Source organism: Sinocyclocheilus rhinocerous, unplaced genomic scaffold, assembly GCF_001515625.1.
Source record: "Sinocyclocheilus rhinocerous isolate Xijiao unplaced genomic scaffold, SAMN03320098_v1.1 scaffold1473, whole genome shotgun sequence".
NCBI classification, from domain to species: Eukaryota; Metazoa; Chordata; class Actinopteri; order Cypriniformes; family Cyprinidae; genus Sinocyclocheilus; species Sinocyclocheilus rhinocerous.
In genome coordinates, this window is record NW_015638582.1 from 348,102 (window position 1) to 374,912 (window position 26,811).

A 26,811-nucleotide genomic window follows, 5' to 3' on the forward strand; every position below is an offset into this window, starting at 1 on the left:
ATCTCTTGCCATTTTTTTTACTGTAGGCAGGGTCCAAAATGAACACTCTTCAGGTGCCGAATGAGAGTAAAATTTAAGATTGGCGAGCATGTGCCAATTGGCCTGTAATTTTATTAGGAACTGCAACATAATACATGGTTAAAGTCAAACTGTAAAAACAATAGTCTGACCTTCACTGATTCGAGAGACATGTGTGATTCAGAAGAAAGACTACAAACTGTCTACTTATTTTACCTCAGTGGAACACTGACCATCAAAAATTTAATGTTTATAGGTTTATTGTGCTCCATGTGGCCAGACATATGTGGAATATTCCTCACATTTGACCGCTAAAACAAATATGAGCATTTGAAATTAGAGAAACAGGGAATGTCTGATGTGATGCTAGTGAGAGAAAAAAAGAAAGAGAGAAAAAAATTAATCCCTTTGTCATTTGGAGAAAAATATATTTTAATCAAATTTAAAAAATATTTAAATGAGTTAAACTTGAGTAAATTAAATGTAGTATATAAAATGTAAATTTTAATGTGTAATGAAATGAATCCCTGAAGTGCCCTTTAGTAAATGTAAGCATATATCACAGCAAAACACACTCGTGCTGCTCTGTGTCCAAAGACTGTTGAATGGTCGTATGTAAATGAAATATTAGGCCTATCAAGATGGGATGCATCACTTGTAAAGCCTGTTATCTCCCCTCTCATATTTCTTATCAGACCGCCATGGAAGGCGACTGGCAAGAGTGTCGGTTTGACTTTTTAAAACAAACTCGCACGGCAGATGAATGTTATTAGTCTGAAAGATTAGCCTTGACAGGGGTGAATGAAAAGCAATGAGGTATTCGCACAGAGCTCTGCTCCCCCATACGGCAACGTAATGATAAAAACCGACTTCAGCTGCACGGATCACAGACGCTGAACTCCACTCCAATACGGCGAGAGTTATTAAAAAGAAAGAACCGGAGGATTGTGCCATTCTCACATTACGTCATAGCGACTGTCACGGGAAGCTCTGGCAGCCCACTCAACGCTTTGGACCTGAGGCCTCTTCTCCCATTAGCAGTTGAAATAAACAATTGATTCAAGTGTAAACACACGTCTGTCGTCACTTTTGATAAAACCCAGCAATTAAGATGCAGCTTTTTTGCTTTAAATGTTATCTGTTTATGTTCAAAGGGGTAATTCGATTACCGCTGACATTATAGTGTGTCTGACTCTAGTAGTTGTCTTTTTTCTGTATATTTTCTTTGTCATCTGCAAGGAACAATGAGTACGCCTAAAAACCAAGAAAAGCTCTAAACGAATGAGGATTGGCTCAGACCTTAATGTGAACCTTGCGGTAAAGCAACAGAACATTAAATTTATAATGCTCTACATCATTTAAAGTGGTTTGTGTGTCGTGTGGTTTGAGAAGATAACCGCACTTTATCTTGTGAAACCTTGTGTAGTTCAGATGAGTCATCTGATGAAGTTTTGTTCGTTTCAGGGCAGTGGGGAGTCCCTTGGTCATGGACCCGAACAGCATCTGTAGGAAGACCAAACGTCTGGCGGGCAAGCAGGCCGAACTGTGCCAGACCCAGCCGGAGATTGTCAACGAAGTGGCCAAGGGCGCCAAGCTGGGCGTGCGCGAATGCCAATACCAGTTCCGCTTTCGACGCTGGAACTGTACCAGCCAGAACAAGTACTTTGGCAAAATCCTCCAGCAAGGTGAGCATGTGTCCTAATGGAGTTAATCAATCTTTGTCTCGATTATGGGTCAGCGACGTCTTTCTGAGGCCATGAACTCTGGCCCTGAGACCTAGAGACCTGTGCCCTCATTTCAGCATGTTTGATCCAAGTTCAAGAGAGAACAAGGACAGCTGTTGTGTCCGGTTTACCTCAGTGCCTTTCTTCTGTGTTAAATTGCTCTCTAAAAACGATCCCCAAATTGCATAATCATTGATCCGCCACATTTTTCAGCCCTTTGAAGAGTAATAAACTAACATAGCCTCTACAATTATTAGGCCGTCCACAGGGTTCAACCCCTCCCTTCTCACGTTGGATTTACCTTGTTCAGTTGAGGCAATTATTCTGCCTCACAACAGCGGTGTTGATGCTAAGACGTCTGTCATTATATAATATTTTGGAAACATTTTTTTTTTTTTTTGCAATCCGATCAAGAGGTGGTTTGATACATAATAGGCATGACTCAGCCTAGTGTAAATGCATCTTGTAGTTTAGGCCACAGTTTACTTTGGTAACGCTTTATTTTGACAGTCCACATTCTACTAACTATAAGAAACTTTGCAAGTACATGTGAACTTATTCTACTAACCCTAACCTAACAGTCTATCTTTTTTGGCTTCCGATGAGTATACAAGAGTAAATCATTAAAGGATATGTCGGTAGTGAATTTGATGATCACCTTTTCTGTTTGTAAACAGTCTAATTGGTTGTCACCAGTAGAGGGCGCTACTTTGGCTGAACATAGTCTGCCCTCAGCCAGCAGGGTATGAGATTAAGATGGTCAGTACAATTTTTTTGCCTCATTTCACATGAGATTTCTCTTTAGACATGCCCATATCACAGTGATGTAGAGAGATGCAGGCTTGTCATATCCAGGTCTGGAGCTGAGAGTTCACAATTTGGCCTCCAGTGTGGACGTGTTCACACACGGATTGCAACATGATTCCTCTGTCTGCATCAGCCCATCTTAGACTGAGCACTGGAGACTGCCTCACAAAATGGAAATTAATCATAAATTCCTCTGTGTCTATAGGTGAGGCTTAAGTGCTCTTCTGTTTTCATGCATTTACCACAATTACCGTGAGACTTGGCTCTAATGACCACGTGTCAGAGCTGAGATCTCTGCTAAGGCAGGTTCACTTCCTGCACCGAGTGATAGGGTTGTACAAAGTGTCTCACATATTTCTTCCATTGCTAAATAACTGGGGGCTATTTTCTTCCCCTATTCAAACATGTAAACCAGAGCTTGTTTTCTTGGCCCAAGGGAGCGGCCTCCTAATGCCAGAATTTGCTGGAAATGCTGCCGGCTGCTCTTACATGTTGTCTCTGAGGTTGTAATGAAGTCGTTAAAATTGCTCAGAGACAATATGCGGTTCCAATTAGAAACCCAAGAATTGATAAGGACGCCGTGTGTGCGTAATTTGCCCTGTCACCTCAGGAATGCGCCTCATTATTTTTGCTGTCAAGACCTCTTGTTTCTGTCTGTGTCAATAAATGTGTTTGGTATCGTGCATTTTCTGATGCACAGAGGTTAATGACGTTTTACCTCAGGTTCAAGTCTCAGAATGACAACAAGCATGCTCCTATACTCACATTCAAATTAAAATCTTATTAAATTATATTTTTATTTATGCCATAAATGGTGAGAGAGAGGCAGGTGCTTTTACTTTTTTCATTTATTAAACATATATATAAAATTAAGCTTTTGGCACTCAATATATTCAATATACACTACCTTTCAAAACGTTGGGACTGGGAAGATTTTTTAATGTATTTGAAAGACTCTTATGCATACAAAGGCTGCATATATATGATAAAGTAAAAACAGTAATATATTAATTTAAAAGTAATATAGTACTATCAGTAATATTCAAGATTCTTACAAAATAGCTGTTGTCTATTTTATATATATATTTTAAAATATAATTTGATCCTATGATGGCAAAGCTGAATTTTCAGAAGCCGTTACTGCAGTCTTCAGTGTCACATGAACCTTCAAATATCATTTTAATATGCTGATTTGGTGCTCAAGAAAATGTATTATCAATATTGAAAACAGTTGTGCTCCTTAATATTATTGTGGAAATCGTTTTTGTGGAATTGTTTTCAGAATATGTGATGAACTGATGAATAGAAAGTTCAAAAGAACAGCCTTTATTTGAAATATATATATATTTTTGGTAAAAATCTAAAAGTCTTCAATTTAAATAAATTGAATGCTTCCTTGCTAAATAAAATTATTATTTTATTTTGTATGGTAGTGTATATAACAATAGGCTAAAATGTCTTTGTCTCACTCTTATATGAAGTATAATAAGTCAAAAAGCGTTTCTTTGGTCATATCTTATCTAGCATAGGACAACAAGTGTGCCAGAAGTGCCATATAGTAGGTGCATGATCCCCCTGGTATTCTGTAATGGGACTCTTTACTATCAGAAATAACATCCTTGCTTCAACACATCGGCCATTTGTTCAGCAGATGTGTTTGGTATCTTCAGTATTCTGATAGTTGTGATTGTGAACTCACATTTGAACTCGTAAGCTTGCGTGCATTTGAAAAAAAAAAAAGAGCAGAGGATAGAGAGAGAAAGAGAAAAGATAAAAAGGTAAGCTTATATCAGAAAACAATTCAACAGTACATCTCCAAGCCCGGAGGCAGACCATTTTTGCAAGCATTAAGACTATAAACACTCCTTTTTTCTATATAATCCCATTTCAAACCCCTAATGCATGCTACAAACCAAAGCACATAACACACATGGCATTCTTCAGTCCTGTGCAAGAACGTTTTATTTCAAACCCCACTGTTGGAACAGGTCAGAGGCCAGTGAACTCAGCATGAAGGACTGCATGAATATGTGTTCCTCTTCAGGAACTCGAGCTGTGTCGGAAACGCTAGGGGAAGTTCTGCGGTTACTTCCCCCCGAGGTTGATGTGGTGGGCGTCGATGAGGATTCGCCCCCTCAATCGCCCCAGTATGAGGAGCTTTTGAAGGTGGTAACTCGTGCCGTGGTCAAACTAAATATTGAATGGCCCGCTGAGAAGATGGCTGAGCCGCAGAAAAGCAAATTGGATGAGCGGTTTCTGCGTGTTAAGCCACCACCTCCGCGCCGGAGCCTGCCTTTTTTCCCCGACCTCCACACCGAGGTGTCGAAGTCGTGGGGAAGACCATTCTCGGCCCGCCTCTTTATTCCCGCCTCCGATTATTATGGCAATGTGGCGGGGATGAATGAGCGCGGTTACAAGACGATGCCCCGGGTAGAACAGACGCTTGCGAGCTATCTGTCTCCCGGCGTGGCATCGTCTTTAAAGGCTCCGGCATTGCCCTCCAAGCCGCTGCGCACAACATTAGCGCTGGTGGGCAAAGGGTACTCGGCAGCGGGGTCAGGCTGGTGCGTGTCTGCACACCATGGTGGTGTTACAGGCGTACCAAGCCGACCTGCTGAAAGAGCTAGATGAGGGTGAGCAGGTAAAATCTGAGGATATTACCGAGCTCAGGAGGACCGCTGATTTGTCTCTCCGCGCCACCAAGGAGACCGCCCGTGCCATTGGCAGGTCTATGGCAGCTATGGTGGCAGCGACTCGAAGTGTGGCAGCCTCTAAGGCTTTTTTAGCGGGTGTGCTTATGCAGGACATCTGCAACGCTGCGGGTTACCTTTGTTAGGGTTTACCGGCTAGACATGCGAGCCACTCCTGGCTCTTCTGTTCTCTCGCCCTAGCTGTGCAGTCTTCCACAATAGGCAGAGACTTGGAAGTCTGGCGGCGTGGGCATTCTCGTTCCCCTAGCGTTTCCGACGCAGCTCGAGTTCCTGAAGAGGAATGTCTCGGGTTACGTATGTAACGCTGGTTCCTCGAGGGAACGAGACGCTGCGTCTCGGTGCCATACTTCCGGCGTCCCTGCCAGCGCTTGCTTCATTCCTAGAAGCTGACGCTGGTCTCACCGCACGTGCTTTTATAGCTTCCTGGTCATTACGTCACCCGCCCGTGACGTCTCGCCCATCTATTGGTCTGATTACACATGAGGTTCAGAGCCCGTCACGCTGAAGGGCGTTCCCCTAGCGTTTCCGACGCAGCGTCTCGTTCCCTCGAGGAACCAGGGTTACATACGTAACCCGAGATGTTATCATTTAAAGGGACAGCCAGTCCTGTTGTAATGGATCCCTTGTGCACACAAGAGTTTTGGACATATTTGAGAGTTGAGACAGTCCATTTGACGTCAGAGCTCACTTCAGTTTGTTAGTGTGAAAGCGAATTTTCAAACTCTGAATCTGATTTTCTAAGTCCACTTAAAAACGGTGGCATAGGTTACGCTTCAGGACCCTGGTATAGTTTGCAGTTGGTATTAATGCATCATTTACTTATTGTGTTTATGCTCCACGTTCTGGTTTAGACCACGAAATTGAGGTCAAATAGCCTGAGAATTACTCATATTATCCATGAGGATATGTGTGTGTGTTGCTGCGGTTGCCTTCAGTTGATAAAAGTGGATCCCAGGTATGCAACAAGAGCTGCGCAGCGTTAGAGATTGTCTCAACCCTCGCTGCATGCAGGCAGCACATGGTGGCAAAATAAATCAATCAAAATGATTCCCACCCGTCAGCACTGGTGGAGCCGCTGGAGGGGCCCTGCCTTCTCATCTCTTTTCATCCTGCAGCCCCATGCTTCATTGACTCAAAGATTGAGTATTACAAAAATATTAGCTAATTCTCACAGAAGACCCTTCTGGCATTAAGTTCTCTCTCTCTTTTCTAGGCAGGCCTGGGCATAGACAGCTGCACAAAATTTGTTTGGAATTTGTGTCTTGGAGGAAAAATATAAGAGAGGGAGGTGAAATCAAGAGACTTTTTACCCTCTGTCTGTCATGACAACCTCCGTCTTATGAATGTATTGGATTAAATTATTGTGTATCCAGATGGGCGAATTTTGTCTTTGTAGTAGTTCAACTGTTGGATGTTACACTGTTTACAAAATATAGTTTGATCATGATATGTCTGACTTTCAAAAATGCTGAGGCAATAGAAGGCAGGAAATACCAGGATTTTTATTTATTTATTTTTTTAACCTTCTAGGTCTGGAAAAGTCATGAAAATTAGTACGTTTTATTTCCATTTTTTAAAGTATTGGTAATTTTAATAATGATTATAAGCAGTCTGGATTTTCTCTGTTCTAAAATATTTAATCAAATAGTTATTATAGAATAAATCTTACCCACAAGCCAGCATGATGACACCAGTCTGTGTTTTGGGGGTCTTAAAGGGATAGTTCACCCAAAAATGAAAATTCTGTCATAATATTACTCACCCTCAATTCGTTCCAAACCCGTAAGACTTTCGTTTATCTTCAGAACACAAATTAAGATATTTTTGATGAAATCCGAGAGCTTTCTGACCCTGCATAGACATCAATGTAACTACCACGTTTAAGACCCAGAAAGGTAGTGAGGACATCATTAAAATAGTCCATGTGACATCAGAGGTTCAACCGTAATGTTACGAAGAAAACAAAACTAATGACTTTATTCAACAATTTCCTCTCTTTCTTGTCAGTCTTCGACGCGCGTTCACAAGAGTACCATGACACAAAAAGTATTCTTGTGGCTTCAAAAAATTACCACTGATGTCACAATGTCCTTACTACCTTTCTGGGCCTTGAATGTGGTAGTTTTCCTTGTTTGTTAGGCCTGCTTATCCATTTCAGTGTAGTTTCACCGTCATGACCATGCTAATATAAAAATGAGGATAAACATGAAAGTAACAGCAGACTAATGGCTATGAGTAATAATACATTGACATAGAACTTGCAGTTCAGTAAGTGAGTCACATATTGATTCAGTGGCCATTCTGATTGATTCTTTTCATCATTCATCATGTGGATTCATCAGACTCATTCATCGCCCGTTGGTAAGAATCATTTGTATGTGAATTGAGCTATACAGGTTGCCCGCATGTTTGTTGTTGCTTAGGCCTACAGCACATGAGCAGTACCGACACTAAAATACACTGTAGGAAAGACTGCTGTAATCGGTGATACATGCTGCATCACATCTGTGCCAGTTATGCCATCAACAAACTGGTTAATTGAACATGAAAATGTATGTTTTTCATATTTCTGACATTGTATGAACATGGTCTCACCATTCTTACATGACCCAAGAGTGGCTCACGATCCAGAGTTTAAAAACTGATGGTCTAAAATACCTGGAGGAAGCTCCATAATGGTGAGGACATCTACTAGCAGGAGCTAATGGGACCATGTTAACACCTTGATCTGTATGTTGCGATACAACAGAAGTAGTGGAAGATCTTTCTTCTGTATTGTGATGTACATACTGAAAAAAAAACTTGAGGCGGGGACTTGGTTCTATCAGTCGGTTGTTGATTTTATTTTGATGTAGCATTTTCACTCAGAAGTGTGCAACAGATGAACGTGAGCTTAGAGGGTCTAAGGGTCTAAGAGTTTAAGTTGACTAAATAGTTTGAGAAGTTCTGCATATGTCAACCAATACAGTGCAATATATACAGTATAATCCAATATCAAATACAGTATATACAGTATATAATATATACATAGGTGAATTGTTCACACCAATATCTATAACATGTGAATTTCCATTTCATGTCGACTTTAAATATCACATACTGTATATACGTTCTGACTGGCTATGATTTTACCGCATGGCAAAATATCTTTACTGTATTGTAGACACTTTTGTGATTTATGATCCCTGTTCATTTGTAGGCATTATGTAATTGAAATTATTTTTAAATATCGGCATGCATCAAAAAAGATAAATTACTAATTGAAAATAGTGATTCCTGCCACACACATGCAGGTGGTTCATGACATCTTGAACTGAAACCAGATACCGCACTGTGTAGTAATGCACAACAGACCTGCAAAACATGCCAACAGGGTTATGTGGGGTTTATTTATATGTTTTTTTTTATTTTTTTTATTTACAGATTATAATAGTATTTTCGGTTACTAGAATCACTTATTACAAAAAGTGCATATCCAGTAAAATAAAATGCTTAAATCTACTAGTGAAATACGGCATTGTGGAAACATTGTGGAATATTTTAGCATTATATAATTATATTAATATTATAGTATTATATAATTTAGTATTATATATAGTAGTAGTTTTTTAGTATCAATAAATTTACTACGCACTTAACACTTAAATATAAACAAGAGTTTGGATAGACAGCTGTCTCTATTGTGCTTTTTGGAAGCAAAAATATTGGAAAGACAATAGACAAGTGTATGTCATGAATGAATGATTTGGAGAGATCATTTGTAAATATACATATATATATATATATATATATATATATAGAGCAGTATCCACATAATCTGAGGATCTGCAATGTATGTCGCAGAGAGGCTGCTTCTCTTTAGGACACTTTGGATAGTAATGTAGTGAACAGTGTTAGGTTTATGCAGACTTGGTTGGTGTTTTGAGCGCCAGAAAGCTACAGGTGTTTTCAGGTGGGGTGCTGTCATGTATCAAAACAGGAACACACACACACATTGTTTCACAGTATGAAGACGACAGTGGGCGTGTGAATGGACAGCAGGGATTAATATCTCTGTGTGTGTGTGTGTGTGTACAGGTATATATGGTTTATGAGGACACAAATGTGTATAATGACATGGGTACTACAACGTAAACATGGTTTATGAGGACACTTCCTGTGTCCCCATAAAACAAAAGACTTAAAAAACATACAAACGGTGTTTTATGAAATTGAAAAATTGCCAGCAGTTTCCTGTGAGGGGTAGGTTTAGGTGTAGGGTTGGTGTAGGGCAATAGAAAATACAGTTTGTACAGTATAAAAACCATTACGCCTATGGAGAGTCCCCATAAACCACAAATACAAGTATGTGTGTGTGTGTGTGTGTGTGTGTGTGTGTGCGCACACTCTGAGCTCTGATTCCATTTCACTGGCTTTAATGAATCCCATTCACTGAATCATGCAATGCAGAATTGGCACAGGGCTGAGGAGTGACTGCACGCTCACTGCATCCAGAGTTTACACAGGATAAAAGTCATTCCTTTCAACTCCCTTACTACGAGTTACTAAACACATCTGTCCTTTCCAACCTCTCCATTCTTTTCTTGTTCTCTTCTCTCTTTTCGGTTATTGCAGAGAATTTGTTTTCGATTAACATTATTAAATGTTAGCATTTAATAAATATTTCTAGTGAACTGGTCATTTTCTTTCAAAATAACTTTTGACAGGAAGAGTAACAGGTCATTTTCTTAAAAAATATTTTAAACAAATAAGAACAACAATATTTTGAAATGTTATTGTCATTTAAAATAACTGTTTTCGATTCGAATATATTTTAAAATTGGTAATTTATTCCTGTGATGGCAAAGCTGAATTTTCAGCATCATTACTCCAGTGTCACATGATTCTTCAGAAATCATTTGCTGCTGAAGAAACATTTCTTGTTGCTGAAAACAGTTGAGCTGCTTAATATATTTTGTGGAAATTCTGATAGATTTTTTCAGGATTCTTTGATAAATAGAAAGCTCTGAAGAACATAATTTCTATGAAGTACACTGTCTGTTAAAAAAGAAAGTCTGTAAAAATATGGCCCAATGTTAAGATGAAGGAAATTTCCATATTGAATTTTCAAAGTTGTTTTACATATATTTTGAATCACTCGTTGCATTGTGTTGTGTTTTAGAGTTAAAAGAATTGTACAGATAATGGCCTTGCAGAAAATTACCAGTACATTTTCCCTTTTTTCTTACAGTGTAGAAATCTTTTGTTACATTATAAATGTCTTTACTGTCACTTTTGATCAGTTTAATGACACTGAGTCTTTTCTAATTAAAAAAATTACACTGACCCTAAACTTTTTAACTGTAGTGTATATGTGACAAAAAAAATTTTGTTTCCATTTTTAGAAGATGTTTAATGCCTTTGTTTATTAATAATTTTCAGAGTTTCCATCTCTTTGGACAAATTTGATAAGTAGTATTTCTAGGTTCATGGGAACCCTGATTTTCAGGGGTTTGTTTAATTTCGGTATAGTTTGTTTAAAAAAAGAGTTATTGCATATTGAAACATTATGGAACCAGACCTGAATAGCATATGCTCTGATTCCCAGTGCAGCTTATTCTGGTCTGATATGCCATGACCTCGTATGGCTCATTGTGCCACAGTAGTGCTGTTGTTGTGGATGAGACTACCTTGTCACAGAAATAGCCCATGCAGCTAGGACAGTGGTTCTCAAACCTCTCCATGAAGTACCCCAGCACTGCACATTATGTCTCCATATATCTGACACACCCACTTCAGGTCTTGCAGTCTCCACTAATGAGCTGATGAGTTGAATCAGGTGTGATAGATGAGGGAGACATACAAAATGTGCAGGGCTGGGGGTACTCCAGGGCAGGTTTGAGAACCACTGAGCTAGGATATCTAAAGTGCCATAATTATCAGAGTTCGATGTAACCCAGCCTGGCCAACAATCAGAAGCTCTCTTTGATGTCTCTTTGTGTGTGTGTGTGTGTGTGTGTGTGTGTGTGTGTGTGTGTGTGTGTGTGTTTCTACACAGACATCCGAGAGACGGCGTTTGTGTATGCTATCACGGCAGCGGGTGTGACGCATGCAGTGACACAGGCCTGCAGCATGGGGGAGCTGCTGCAATGCGGCTGCGAGGCCACACGAAGCAGAGGGCCGCCCCCGCGTTTAGCCGGTGTTGGCCCAACCGAGGGGGTCAAGTGGGAGTGGGGTGGCTGCGGAGACGATGTGGAGTTCGGCTATGAGAAGTCCAAGCAGTTTATGGACGCCAGGCGGAGGAAGGGCAAGAGTGACATCCGCACGCTGATAGACCTTCATAATAATGAAGCCGGTCGACTGGTATGATATTTCATCTTTATCTTGACACATATAGCTATGAATTAAAAATAAATTAATAAAAATAGTTTACACAGGCTTTTGTTTTTACAGTCTTTTAGTGGTGGTATAAATGTAATCCGACCTATTAAATAACAATATTAAACAAGAATAAGGTGTTAACTTACACAACCATTCAAAAGTTTGGGGTCAGTACGTTTTTTTATTACTTTTATTCAGCAAGGACACATTAAATTAACCAAAAGTGACAGTAAAGAAATTAAAAATGTTACAAAAGATTTCTAAATGTTCCTATTTTGAATTTTCTGTTTATCAAAGAATCATCATGGTTTCCACAGTAAAATATTAAGCAGCACAATTGCACTATTCTCAACACTGATAATAAAAATAAATATAGAATGATTCCATGATCACCATATTAGAATGATTTCTGAAGGATCATGTGACACTGGAGTAATGACTGCTGAAAATTCAGATTTGCCGGTATGATTGAATTTTAAAATGTATTGCCAAAAAAAAAAGTTACATGAAACTTTGTCAGAGTGCTGTATTTAGTACAATATTATGTACTAGGGGATGCATGTGCGAGAACAGTTCATGCAACCTGGTATTTAGTTCTTAGTTCACACAACCCTTATTATACATCAGCAATAAACAAAATTAGGAATTGGGATGACTAGCCAGGTATCTTGTATTTACTCTTTTTTTTGTTGTTGTTAAAGGCAGTCTCACATAGTACCTGTTGCCCTCATGCAGGTTTGGTGTAGATGTTTTTTTATGTTCCTGGTACGATATCAATGTGGATCGATTTGTTGCATCGATGCATAGATGATACAAGCACAGTCGTGTGCTGTTTTGCCTGTACAACCCTTAAGAGATAGTCAAGCTTAAATGAGCAGATGGTGCACTTCAAAAGCCCAAGCATGGAAAAGCTCGGAAATGTTATGGAAATATACTTGGCAGAGGCTGGAGAACACACTATGAACTGAGTTGAGACTAGTTTCCCAACATCACCACTCTCTCTGTTCCCTTATTGACTGTCTGTGTGTGTGTGTTTCTTCACAGACATCCGAGAGACGGCGTTTGTGTATGCTATCACGGCAGCGGGTGTGACGCATGCAGTGACACAGGCCTGCAGCATGGGGGAGCTGCTGCAATGCGGCTGCGAGGCCACACGAAGCAGAGGGCCGCCCCCGCGTTTAGCCGGTGTTGGCCCAACCGAGGGGGTCAAGTGGGAGTGGGGTGGCTGCGGAGACGATGTGGAGTTCGGCTATGAGAAGTCCAAGCAGTTTATGGACGCCAGGCGGAGGAAGGGCAAGAGTGACATCCGCACGCTGATAGACCTTCATAATAATGAAGCCGGTCGACTGGTATGATATTTCATCTTTATCTTGACACATATAGCTATGAATTAAAAATAAATTAATAAAAATAGTTTACACAGGCTTTTGTTTTTACAGTCTTTTAGTGGTGGTATAAATGTAATCCGACCTATTAAATAACAATATTAAACAAGAATAAGGTGTTAACTTACACAACCATTCAAAAGTTTGGGGTCAGTACGTTTTTTTATTACTTTTATTCAGCAAGGACACATTAAATTAACCAAAAGTGACAGTAAAGAAATTAAAAATGTTACAAAAGATTTCTAAATGTTCCTATTTTGAATTTTCTGTTTATCAAAGAATCATCATGGTTTCCACAGTAAAATATTAAGCAGCACAATTGCACTATTCTCAACACTGATAATAAAAATAAATATAGAATGATTCCATGATCACCATATTAGAATGATTTCTGAAGGATCATGTGACACTGGAGTAATGACTGCTGAAAATTCAGATTTGCCGGTATGATTGAATTTTAAAATGTATTGCCAAAAAAAAAAGTTACATGAAACTTTGTCAGAGTGCTGTATTTAGTACAATATTATGTACTAGGGGATGCATGTGCGAGAACAGTTCATGCAACCTGGTATTTAGTTCTTAGTTCACACAACCCTTATTATACATCAGCAATAAACAAAATTAGGAATTGGGATGACTAGCCAGGTATCTTGTATTTACTCTTTTTTTTGTTGTTGTTAAAGGCAGTCTCACATAGTACCTGTTGCCCTCATGCAGGTTTGGTGTAGATGTTTTTTTATGTTCCTGGTACGATATCAATGTGGATCGATTTGTTGCATCGATGCATAGATGATACAAGCACAGTCGTGTGCTGTTTTGCCTGTACAACCCTTAAGAGATAGTCAAGCTTAAATGAGCAGATGGTGCACTTCAAAAGCCCAAGCATGGAAAAGCTCGGAAATGTTATGGAAATATACTTGGCAGAGGCTGGAGAACACACTATGAACTGAGTTGAGACTAGTTTCCCAACATCACCACTCTCTCTGTTCCCTTATTGACTGTCTAGATCCATTTAATAGTTACAGGAGTGTCATTTTTTTTTAAACTAGGGCTTTCACATTACAGTATTAACATGCACAATTAATTTAAAATGTATATGCATTTATTTGATTTAACATGGAATCTGTTTAGTTCTGTTCTGTGATCAGAAACCACAAATCCACTCACATACACACACTGCCACTGAAATGTTTGGGCTCAGTAAGTTAATACTTTATTAATGAATTAAATTGATCAAAAGTGACACTAAAGCCATTTAAAAGGTTTAGATTTCAAATACATTCTGTTTTTAGACAAATAATCCTGAAAAAATGTATCACAGTTTCCACAAAAATATTAAGTAGCACAACATTTCAGCATTGATAATAAGAAATGCTTTTTGTGCAGCAAATCAGCATATTAGAATGATTTCTGAAGGATCATGTGACACTGAAGACTGGATATTGATGCTAAAAATTTAGCATTGCATCACAGAAATAATAACATTTTAAAATATATGAAAATAATAAAAAAATATTTTAAATTGTAATAATATTTCACATAAATAAATTCAGCCTGGGTGAGCATAAGTGTCTTAAAAAGACATAAAAAATTTTTACCGACCCCAAACTTATGGTGTGTTTACATTTTTCTTTCATATTTTAGTATAGTGTGCAATTCAACACACAAATTTAAGTGTGACTGGAGTGTGTCTTTAAGACATTTTAGACAGGGCAAACCTTTTTTTTTTTTTTAACAAATCATTATTTTTGTATTTCCATTATTTCTGCAATGATGCCGCCTACTGTACAATAGAAAACTATGGTGCATGTGTGTGATAGATCATTTTGAACTACTCTTATCTTAGTTTACTATTTTATAATTCATTATTATTCAGAACTCTAAAGAAGTCAGATTTACGGTTTCCTTCAAGCCATCATCAGTCGGCCACTGGCCAAATCCTCAGATTAGTTATTCACTAGTGTCAGTAGTGCTTCATCTTCCAGAGGTCAATGCCTCGCAGCCTCGGGTCCCGTTAGCATGGGGTCAGTCACCGGTAAATAGGCATTAAGGGGGAATATAGACATGTTTGGCAGATGGTGATTTTCTTCTATGTCAAAGAGGACTCAAATGCCCCGCAGCGACTTGTTTGGAATTAAAGTTAGAAAAATGGTAACACTGCATTTATCAGATGTTAATTTCAACAGGTATAGAACTGTACGAATCTCTGTTTTCAAGCTCTCAGATTGGCTTTCGAGTGGCTGGAGGCTAAAGAGGGAGGGGAGAGACGAGGGTAAATTCCTTCTAAATAGCTTCTCCTTTTATCTCACTGAACTATCTTTGTTTCTTGAACTGCAGGCGGTGAAGAATTATATGAGAACTGAATGTAAATGTCACGGGCTGTCTGGCTCTTGCACTCTGAGGACCTGCTGGAAGAAAATGCCTCACTTCCGCGAGGTGGGCGACCGCCTGCTCGAGCGCTTCAATGGGGCATCCAAAGTGATGGGTGGGAATGACGGTAAGACTCTCATTCCAGTGGGGCAGAACATCAAACCTCCAGACAAGCAAGATCTCATCTACTCGGCCGAGTCGCCGGACTTCTGCCTGCCCAATCGGAAGACGGGTTCTTTGGGCACGCGTGGGCGGATGTGCAACAGCACGGCGCTGGACGTGAGCGGATGTGACCTTCTGTGTTGCGAGCGGGGCCACCGGGACGAGACGGTGGTCCTGGAGGAAAACTGTCTCTGCCGTTTCCACTGGTGCTGCGTTGTCCAGTGTAAAAAGTGCTTGGTCAGGAAGGAACTGAGTTTGTGTCACTAACTGAGAACCTTTGATAATGGGATTGAGAAGAGCCATTCCCAACAAGGACAAGAACAAAAGAATCTAGAACATTCCAGATTCATGCATACACATTTCAAACCCTGAGGCTTTGGGAAAGCCTAGAGGAGTGTCTGACTTGTGATTCACCCCTCAGAAAACCCAGGACCGCTAGTCTCAATGACTACTCAAGATTTAGGAGGGGTTCTTCAGCTGTGAAGTCGAAACATTCAGAAATCTTCTCATCAGAGGGCTTTTGTGTGTATTTTCTGTTAGATCAGCCCCGTATACTGTATATTATGAGTGCAGACTCAATGAATGAAAGCACATCCACATCAGCACTGCAGCCATGGTGTAATGGCTGTTTATGCTCTGAAGTGACAGAACATCAAGAAAAGGATATTTGGCATATGCTCTGTAAAGCTGGCTGGATATGGAACAAAGACGGTTATTTATAAGCATTTAATATCATCATGACTACTTCTTGTGATTAATTCCCTGTCATTTTCTTTCAAAAGCACTTTGAGAACTTTTAACAGAAAGAGTAAAAACTTGTTTTACTCTTAAACTCAAAGGTAAAAAGCGAATGTAAGAGAAGCAACATGTAAAAACACTTTATCTTTGTGAGATATTTAATCTATGGGGCTTTTAATGCACTTTTACTGATACTGATCACTATTTTTCATCGGTTTGCTCCTTAGTGAAATGCATTTTCAGTGGTTTGTTTCAGTTTGTGTTGGTTTTTAAGAGTTCTTATATTGTTGACCTCATATGAAAACCTTAGTATGCTAACACTGCCCAACAGTTCTCAAAACCGATTACAACTGATCATTAATGACAATAATCACAGGAACATATGAAAAGTTGTCATTGTTTTATCACCTTTTTTTGTTTGTTTGTTTTTTCAATGGATCTCTCACTTGAGGGTTAATCAAGTCAGGTCATAAAAACATCATTTCAACACCATGTTCAATAAATTAAGTGTCATCAAAATGCATTATGTTTGAAATGTAATATTTATACAGTCTGTACAGTTAATGAAATCAGAAAACAGAAATGTCAAGAAACAGACAAAAAGAATGCAGAGCTTCACAAGCTACTTACAGGGTCAGCCATGAGACTTTCATCAAGTGTTAATCTCAAGCACCCTGTCCTTTGTTTGGAATGTATTGCATTTTTGAAAAAATACCTTCACAAGGTATCATCTGGAGTTTGCGCTTGTGAACCACAGACCACTGAGAAATATAATTTTCACATGCATTAGTTTTAGGCGCATAAGCATAATGGACTTGAGACTGAAAAATGACAGCATGTCCACTTAATGTAAATTAAGATTAAATTTGTCATTTGAATGACTGCATTCGGCTCTATTTATCTTATAACTTTGTCTATTTATCTTAAATTTGTAGTTCATCTCTCTTACGCAACCTCATATCTGAAAAAAACATGGCAGAAAGATGTGAAAGATTATTTACTCCTCTTCAAAACAACTGTTTATAAAGCGATCTTGCAATAATTCAGACCAGAACTGTATATTTTGGATATTTAATCACAATGCATTTGAAAGGAAGATTTCAGATTTGAAAAACTGAATACTGGAAGTGAGAATCCTTCTTATAGCTGCTCATCACTGAATAAAATACACAAAAACTTGTTTCCTCGTTATTTTGTCGTATTTAGTTAGTAGTTTTTTTCTTTCTAATAAAGTACTTATAATTATCTATCTATCTATCTATCTATCTATCTATCTATCTAATGTTGTAACTCTCATATGACGTTTTGACTGGGAGATATGATCCCATTTCAGCCTGAGATATTTATATAGACATCATAATGAAGCTTATGTCACACTTTCCTTTCATTGATGTTAAACAAATCATACAATTGTTGTTCTAACTGGCTCACTTCACACAGGGTCAAGGCTCAATGCTTCCCACCTCGCTCTCTCGCTACGGCAATTCAGAGATTTCAGCTTAAAGTGTATCGCTTCGCCACTCAGCAGAAGAAAGGTGTTGTTTTGAGTTATTTACACAGTTGGAAAAGACTCCCTTTGTATTAGTACGAGTCCTGCAAGACGGCACAAGTTCATATTTTCCAGGAATTTGGGCTGCGTAGCCAACAGTGTTGAAGATAGAGGGGAAGATGGAGACCGGGAATGTGCCAGGTGCAGTGGTGAGGGAATGAGAGACAGAGAGAGACACACACAACCAATAGACAGCCCATCATACAGTCATACCGCAGACAGCCAATAGATTTGGTATTAATATAGCTGCTGTGTTTCAATGTACTTTAACACACACACACAGTGGCTGTGGAATGTGCAGGATGAGACTATCGTTCTGTCTTTGCCTGCTGATAGTAAAACATGCAGGGCACTAATGAAAACCTGCCACTGTGGATGGATACATGGCATGATGGGAGACACACTCATTTCCTCTGATCACCCAGACAATGAGGTGCAAAGACACTCAGACGAAAGGCTGTGAACTCTAGTTGCAGGCATAGAGGTGGTAATCATTTAAGCTGATGAATAATGAATTTATGATTCAACATTTTTGCAGTAATGGAAATTTTGCTGTGGGATTTATATCAGTATATAGGAAAAAGTGGCTTCTCTCATTATGGAATGTACAGACAGGAATTGTTTTATGTGCATGTGTACACAGGTGCATGTGTGTGGCAGATAGCCTGAGTGAATAAAACTACATAATACCACCATGCGTCCCCTTGTTCTGACAACCAGTCTTTATCTAAATAGAGATGCTTGCTTTTTTTGGAAGACATACTCATAAAAGTCGAGCTGTGACTTAAGGGTCTGAAACCTCGCAGGAGATTTTATCGGGAGGTAATCAGTCTAATTACAACTTAGGCCCTGTCAGACTCTATTCTGTGAGTCTGTGAGGTGCATGATGGGATGGAGGAGTGCACTGTACAAAATTTAACCTGTACTTATGGCATGTTCATGGCTACTAGCTGCTGTATTTTGTTACAATTACTGTGACTTAACAGTTCAGGTCTAGTGCATTACAGTAATCTTTACTCATTACAGTAATAGTGTGATTTCCGTAATACTATGCTGATGCTTATGTTCACAGAATGTATGGCAAGAATAACTTTAATTTGTAGTTGTTGTTTTTTCTAATGATTTCTTTTCTTTTTTTTTCAACCCAGGACAACATTTCTCGTTGTTCACCCTGATGGCATTGTTTATAATATTAGTTATGATCTTTTTACTATAACATGGCCACAAAGTGTCAGACTCTGTTCCATGTTTCGTGTGTGTCCTGCTCCCCATGTGCCTTCCCATGCCCTTATTTGGTTTGTTTCCTGTTCCTCCCCTGATTAAGTTGATTTCTTCCCAGGTGTTTCCCTTGATGTGTCATGGCTCCCAGGTGTGTCTCGTCATCCCCTCCTCCTGTGTGTGTGTATATAAAGTGTTCCCAGCCCCTAATTCTCTGTCCGATGTTGAAGGTCTTCCTGAGTTCGTCTCCCTTGGTCCGTGCAAATAAAGTCCTGTTAAGTATTCTCCAGCGTCTCCTCGTTCCTCGTGTGTGTGCACCCCGTGACAATGTATATAAAGTGTCCCTAGTTCTCTGTCCGATGTTGAAGGTCTTCCTGTATACGTCTTCCTGAGTTCGTCTCCCTTGGTTCCTTCCTACGAATAAAGTCTTGTGTAAAGTATTCTCCAGCGTCTCCTCGTCCCTCGTGTGTGTGCACCCGTGACACAAAGTCAATCACTAAACTTTTTTTCTGCATTCATTTTACTGCATGTAACCAATTGTGTTACCACTGTTGCACTGGCTCTGAAAATGTTGGTTTAATTCCTATTTAATACAACTACTGTTATTATCCCACAATAATGCAACATAATGCAGTTATAATTTGTGTTACCGCAAAAAGTGACCTGGATTATTTTCACATTAGTTTTTAATTGCAATAAATCTCTGCTAAATCCTGGAGGTTTTTTAGAGAGTGACATTTATACGTCCTGCTACAGGGCATGGAAGTTAAGCGGTTTCGAGGAGGGCCGAAACAACCTCACCTCCCCTGATGGCAACGACTCTGCTTGGTAAATAACACAATTACCTGCACCATTTCTCTTTGTGGATACACGGAGTTTAGTGCTCTCACTGGGTTGTTAACCTTTCAATGTCAGGAATTTAAGTGCTGATAATATCTCCAGAACACAGCTTACTCATAGTTACCATTTTTGTCTCTTGGACGAACTAAAACGTAAAGAGACCCAGCGTGCAAGTCTGTGTCAATAAACAATGTTGTTTGCGTGCTCTCCGCTCTGGAATCGCCAGATGGAAATGGAGTCCCTGTCCTCAGTTAGATGAGGCTTGCTTTTTCCAAAATGGACCTGCAGTGAAGTGTTTATGGATTTGTGGTTTGCAGGCATATACGGTCTCATAGTGTGTGTGCGTGTGTGTGCGCAACCTCTGCGCACACACACGCTCTCACTGTAACACACTTCCTGCCACTTAACACAAGATGGAGCTATTTGTCTCATTTCATGGATGCTTCACAGGAAACACTTCAGACAATTTTGTGCCTTTGAAATACACCGATGAAAGACAACACAGCGTAATTTGGATCATCAGTAGCAGCAAGATAAGAATAACCAGATTAAAGACAACTGTGAGTAGGCTATAGTGTATTACCTAAGAACAGGGCGAACAACGGTATAAGAAGGTGCATAAAATGCCACTTGTGGAGAAGAGTGCCTGCACTTTGGCATTCTGTTCAAACGAGTAGGCCTACTACCGAAATAAAAGAATATACTTCAGTGTGAGCTGAATGGGATTTTTTTGGACACTTCATTTCATGTTATTTACAATTAAATGAAAAGGTATTAAATATATTAATTTATATTACATGCAGTCAGCTGAATTTTACAGTTCTTTTTGACCCGCTTAAGAACATCTTTATATGCAATTTCATAATTACTAATAGTGTCTTTGAAACTATTCTTCTGCAATTGAAACTTGTGTGACATGTAATTAAATATATATATATATATATAATTACAAGATTATTAAAACTTCATGATTTTAAATGTACTTTTAATTTGACATTATTACAAAGTACACTTAGAAACAGTCAAGAAGGTTTACGCTCTTCAAGTACACTTAATTGACATTTTATTTAATTAATATTGTATTATCTGCAAGGACAGTGCTTTTTTAATACTTTAAGTGCACATTCAATACAATCAAGCACACTTCATTTTCACAAGGGATTTTGGGAAATTCGATATGTTCAGTGATGTGATAGACTATAGCCCATCTAAAACTGTTCTAAACAATATTTGGATAATTCAGTAATAGTATTGTGCATGTACATAATACTAGTTATTCTCAAATTAATTTAGAAACTACTGTAGAGTGGTATCTTGCAAAAAATTACCTTAAAAAGCTGTCTATTTGATCTAACAACTAAATTTAGTTTTGTTGGTAGGTCGATTCAGTGGTGTTATATATTGTAATATTTTTTACTTGAATTAAACAATTTAGATGTTATCACATGTAGCACAGTTAACATTTTATTTATTTTATTATGTTATTTTTTCTCAATATTTGTACTTTTAAAAATGTTACACCATATAGTGTGGCAAAAAGTGAATTTAAAAATAATGAAATAATTTATTGTACCGTAAAATGTAAATATGTCAGTACCATATACCAGTAAAATAGTGATTTTGTTAAAAAAAAAAAAAAACTGTATCCAAAATCCATACTGTAGATATGTTATGCATAAACTACTCCTGCAAAATAAAACTATGCACAATTTTTACAGAGTGATCACATAGAGTCCTGCAGTGTAGCAAATAGAACAATAACTGTTTTCCAATCAATGCATTACATTCAATGAATGAGACCATAACATGCAGAGAGGATGCAGTTGTTAGTTAGCAGAGCAGGGATTAGTATGGGTTAAGCGCTTGGCTGAAGTGGGAAGATACTCTTCTGAAAACCGGTGGTCTTTGTGGATAGGGATTTGTTGTACATTCCAAGAGAAAAGCTGGAAGAACTGATGCGCAGAGGGATAAAAGGGATCATAGATTATTTTGGTGTCCCAGAGTGCACCAAATTTTCTTTTGTAGAGTGAATGCCTTCATCTGCTATTCAGTGTCGTTTTCTTTTTCAGACAGTTATAGGTGATGTCAGGATGCTTTGAATGATTTCTGAAAAAAAAAAAAAAGTTGACCAGAAGCTGCTGTTAATTCTTCAAATAGGTTCTTCATTTGCTGGACTTTTCTGTTGTTTGATTCAGAACCTTTCAAGATCTTTCAGACAGATTTAGTATGTGAGTGCAGTGCATCGTGGGAGGTTTACTCATAGAATCTTGATGTAGACATCCTGCAAGGTCAGAAGTGTTCACCATGTCCAGCTGTTCATAGCGAATGACCTCTGAATAACTCTTGCTTCTGTTATCTTCACCATCATCTTAATGACTGCAATTCACAGGTGAAACGTCTCCCTCAGTTTTATACTCTTTGTCTGCCGTTGTCTCATTTCTCTCCCCTCTCTCTGTTTCTCCAGATCAGAAACCACCAGCATGCAGAATTCATTTTGGAATGGAGCTTTCATTCATCTCTGGGTAAACGGTTTGCTCACGATTCACGAATGAATAACAGAAGCCCAGATCTGTGCAGAATCAGGGATATGTGCCTCAGCGTAAGAGGAAATCCCCTGTGAAGACCCCACACCACAAACTGTGTACACAGTTGTTTCTGTATATTGTATGTATATACCATGGGGTTCAAAAGTCAGAGACCACATTGAAAATATAGAATTTAAAATGTATTTAAATTCTAGATATAAACAAAAGGTTTTAGGACCATTGAAAATAAAATGTAAATGAAAAAAAGTAATTTCTAAATATTTCTTATTTGTTTTCAAATTCACATTTTTGAAACGTTTAAATATTAATTTTTTCATTGTTATCATTTTTAACGTTTTAATTTGATAACAATATTAATTAAAGGAATTATTCAGCAAGGTTGCACTAAATTGATCAAAAGTGGCAGTAAAGACATTTATAATATTACAAAAAAAATCTATTTAAAAAAAATAGATATCTATTCATCTTTCTATTCATCAAATAAAAAAAACGATATCACAGTTTCCACAAAAATATTATTCAGTACAACTGTTTTGAATATTAACAATAAGAAATGTTTCTTGTTACTACATATGTACTGTACATATTGAATGAAAAAAAAAAGCAAACTAGAAGCATTTTCACTGGTGGTCTCATACTTTTTACCCTACTGTGCTTCCAAGAATGGCAGATTTTCTGTAAATTGTGGCACACTGCCATCAAACCGAGCATATTTCTGTCAAACGGCAAACGACTTTCTTATCTCTAATACATTCTCCTGCTTCACATACCTTTATAGTCATATCATCTGCTGCAGTAACCCAAACATTTTCACAGTACCAAGAAAAGCAAGCAAGCGGGTGTAATTCTGCTCAATTAGTGATAGCGAGCAGTAACCCAAGCGGTAAAGAAAACAAGCAACGCTCTGCTGTTTTTCAATAGCCATGGCTTAGCCAACTCAGCAGCTGGGCAAGTACCCGACAGCAGGAATCTCTGAATATCAGTACTAACAGAAATTGTTTGTGATACACAAACCGAACATCTCCTCTGATTTAATAGGAGAAGAAGGGCCAGTAGGGGGAGCTTCAGATATCATGTCCTAACCGATGGTGTTCAGACATTAATTGCTAGTGCAGTTGTACATTGTGGTATGGAGTTCATTGTGATTAAACATAGAATGCAAATGCTCAAAAAAGTATTTATCCAATAAAATAAATATTTGATCCATCAGCAAGTATAAAATTGTATCTACATATTTATCGACACAACATCTGCAGTTGTTGATGGATATGTTTCTTTTTTAAGGAATCATGTTCAGCTGTTGAAATGAATAATTAACTACAGGATTCCATCAAAGAGAAAACTTCATAGTTTGCATGTTATTAAGTCCAACAACTAATATACATTATAAATAACCGCTAATACCACACTGCAGCAAACAATTTTACAAACGATATGACTATGATCAAAACAGACCGCATCATTGCATGGCCTATAAAGATCTTTTGCGGCCAATTTAAGACATCTCTTTGTTTGGGTTGCTAAGACTTCTCTAATCCCCCAAATGTTTTGCTCCAACACAATGAACATTTAATTGATTGCAACCATTCCACATATCAACAAGCAGATCAGAGGGCAATGGTTCTTGGGAGCTGCGCACGCTGCGCTGTACCGCACAATGCTTATTTTCCTCTATTCTTTGAGCGTCCTCACTTTCTGTCTTAGGAGCCAATACCTACACCATTAGGCCAATCAAAAAGTCCTTTTCCCATCATGCTCTAATGGCTTAACGACAGAAAAGAGACAAATATTCCTGTGGAAAAAAAACCAAAGCTTATTACTCAACTTTATTCTCCCCTGAAAAAAGGAAAGGTTTCCCTGCAAGAACTCATTTCTCCACAGATGTGTCATTGCTCCACAGCAGGGGGTTGAACTTTCTAATTCTTTTAAAAACCTTCTTAGTGAGACGTCCTGCGGGAGCCCCAGTAATTGCGGCATTGATCTTTTTACCCTCTGTTCTGTTTCTCCTGTAGCGTCACATCTTTTGCCCTCTCATGAAAGGAGGAAATGCTTATTAAAGGAAGACTGGGAAATGTTTAGCCTCCTTAAAATGAGCATAATTAGGTAAATAAAGCTTGAGTAAATTCAGAACTGTTTTTCTACACTTTCTTACAGGGGGATAAATTATATATCTAAGATATATTTTTTATGTTTCTTTCTTCATTTTTGTGACATTTTCATGTCTGTGTGTTCTCAGTCTATACTGAATCAGCCGTGAAGACTTTCTTGGAGAACTTCTGAAACCTAACAGACTGTAAATAATTCAAATGTCCCTAGTGGGACTATTTGGACAAGGACAAGAGCTATTACCATCTACAATGCCATTTCGCCAAGGAAAAGTGCACGCAACTCGCAGCACACCTCTTTATCGTGGGAAATTCCAATTCAGCATTATCTTTTGCCTTGGGGCTCTTCTGGTAATCACTACAATCAATGAACAAAACTGTTTTTTGCTCATATGAGTCATTACATCACAAGACAGAAATCATTATGTGATTAATCAATGTAAAATTACTGTAATGATTTTGCCTTTTACTAAATGATGTCTTTCTCAGGCATTTAACTCATGATCAGAAGATGTGTTGTTCAGCCGTGGATAAATGTCATTACTAAATTATCTTAATGCTTTACAATTAAATAGATCATAGAGAAAGGGGTTCCCCAGTTGACACTAGGACACAATTAAAATCAGCATGTGTTAAATTCTTGACCGCAGATCTCTTGGCAAGGATCCACACCAGATGGAAGCAGGATTTTGTTTTTCTGAACGTTGCGACATCTTACTGGTAACCATTCGAGTGGGAATGTGTCTGTTGTAATGTTTTTAACTTGTCATGAACTAGCAATAAAAACTAAGCTGTGATGGTGCCTAATTGAAGACAGAGATCATTATCAATTCATTCGGAGTCAGAGGGGGCCGTTCACCCTTGTTCAAGACTGAAGTTTTAAACCGTACCGACTCCCTCCTTGTGACTTCACTGTGACTAAAACCTCCCTGCCACATTGAAGTAACTTTTTGTGGTTCGCTTTATTGATACCACTGTGCACACACTCTTCATTTAAGTCTTGAAATTAAGAATTACAAAGGAGCATATGGATTTCAAACATTACAAAAGTTGTGGGAAGGCTTCAGCTTTAATGGGCTTTTGGCTCTTTTCTCAGCATAAGATGTGGTTGTATTTTACATTTGTCATGGGTTTACTATAAATTCAGTGTCCATAATTGTGTTTCCAGGTAACATAAACACCAAGAAAGAAGTCTTACAGGAATTAAAAATAGGCCGTAAGTTTAAAGAAATTAGACAAACATTATATTAAGAGACTATTCTCTGTGAAATTACTATATAAATTTAGAAAAATAAATTTTTCATTATGTAATAGAAAGGACTAATATATACAGTTCACTAAACACATGTTGACCTTTTGTGACAACATGCCCCAATGGTGGCATATGGGAAAGTTTGAACAGCTTGGCTTTTCAGCAAAATTTAAACAATTACCGAACACAAAACAATTAATAAAATAGCAAAAATGAAATTAAAAGGAAACATACAAAAATGTAAAGCGAATATACATTTTATAAATTTTTAACATTTAAAGCACGTGACAACTTGCTCCAATTGGACAATTATGAAAAATACCCTTATTTAGCCAGTTTAGCCATTGTTTACAATAGTAAATTGTAATATTAAATTGTATTTATTTATTGTAATATCCTCCTGAGACCCAGCTATGGAGTTTTTGCCTCTGTAGTGGACATTATATTTTAGTGAATTTCTCTGAGACCTCACATGTCACAGTTTTAAGTCTGGATATCCTGTACAGAGCACATTCAGGGCTTTCCAGAGATACCAAATGATTGGATGTTTCACCATGACCACTCCCTCTCCTTGGTTTTTAAAAATGGCTGACATTAATTTAGTGATAAAATTGTACATCCTTATGGAAATATGATAATATTTTGTAATTATAATTTAAATCTGATTAATTTTCTAATTGTTTGTCATAAATCAACATCTCAGGAAAATATTATGGGGTTTCAAATCAAAATATGACTTCCTGTTATGAAACAGGACATAATTTCATATATGTCCACTGTAGAGGACACCAGGATTAAAAACATGTTTATTATACATTTTGGGAGACAAAAGAATTGAATAGGAAAACAAATTATATATCAATATTCTTATGAAATATTAGATATTATTATGAAAATCTGGCCAATTACTACTCCCATTATTACACTTAATAATTTACACTTTTTTCAACATGGAGGGGTTCGAAACTTTTTTAATCAAAACACACAGAACCACTGCTAAAGAAAAACATTTATGTAAATGGAATT

At 38.1% G+C, this 26,811-nt stretch overlaps 1 protein-coding gene across 1 annotated transcript; it reads left to right on the top strand.

Moving 5' to 3' along the window:
- The first annotated feature begins 1,489 nt into the window (after positions 1-1,489).
- On the top strand, positions 1,490-16,774 carry wnt6b (wingless-type MMTV integration site family, member 6b). The gene is made up of 3 exons (XM_016565122.1): positions 1,490-1,703; positions 11,298-11,602; positions 15,343-16,774. Exons 1-3 carry the CDS (start codon positions 1,505-1,507, stop codon positions 15,802-15,804), a joined length of 966 nt encoding a protein of 321 aa, XP_016420608.1. The 5' UTR covers positions 1,490-1,504; the 3' UTR covers positions 15,805-16,774.
- The last annotated feature ends 10,037 nt before the right edge of the window (positions 16,775-26,811 follow it).

Coding starts and splice junctions, on each gene's coding strand:
- wnt6b (XM_016565122.1), top strand. CDS start 1,505: ATGGACCCGAACAGCATCTGTAGGAAGACCAAACGTCTGGCGGGCAAG. Junction 1,704..11,297: donor TGGCAAAATCCTCCAGCAAG/GTGAGCATGTGT, acceptor GTTTCTACACAG/ACATCCGAGAGACGGCGTTT. Junction 11,603..15,342: donor ATAATGAAGCCGGTCGACTG/GTATGATATTTC, acceptor CTTGAACTGCAG/GCGGTGAAGAATTATATGAG.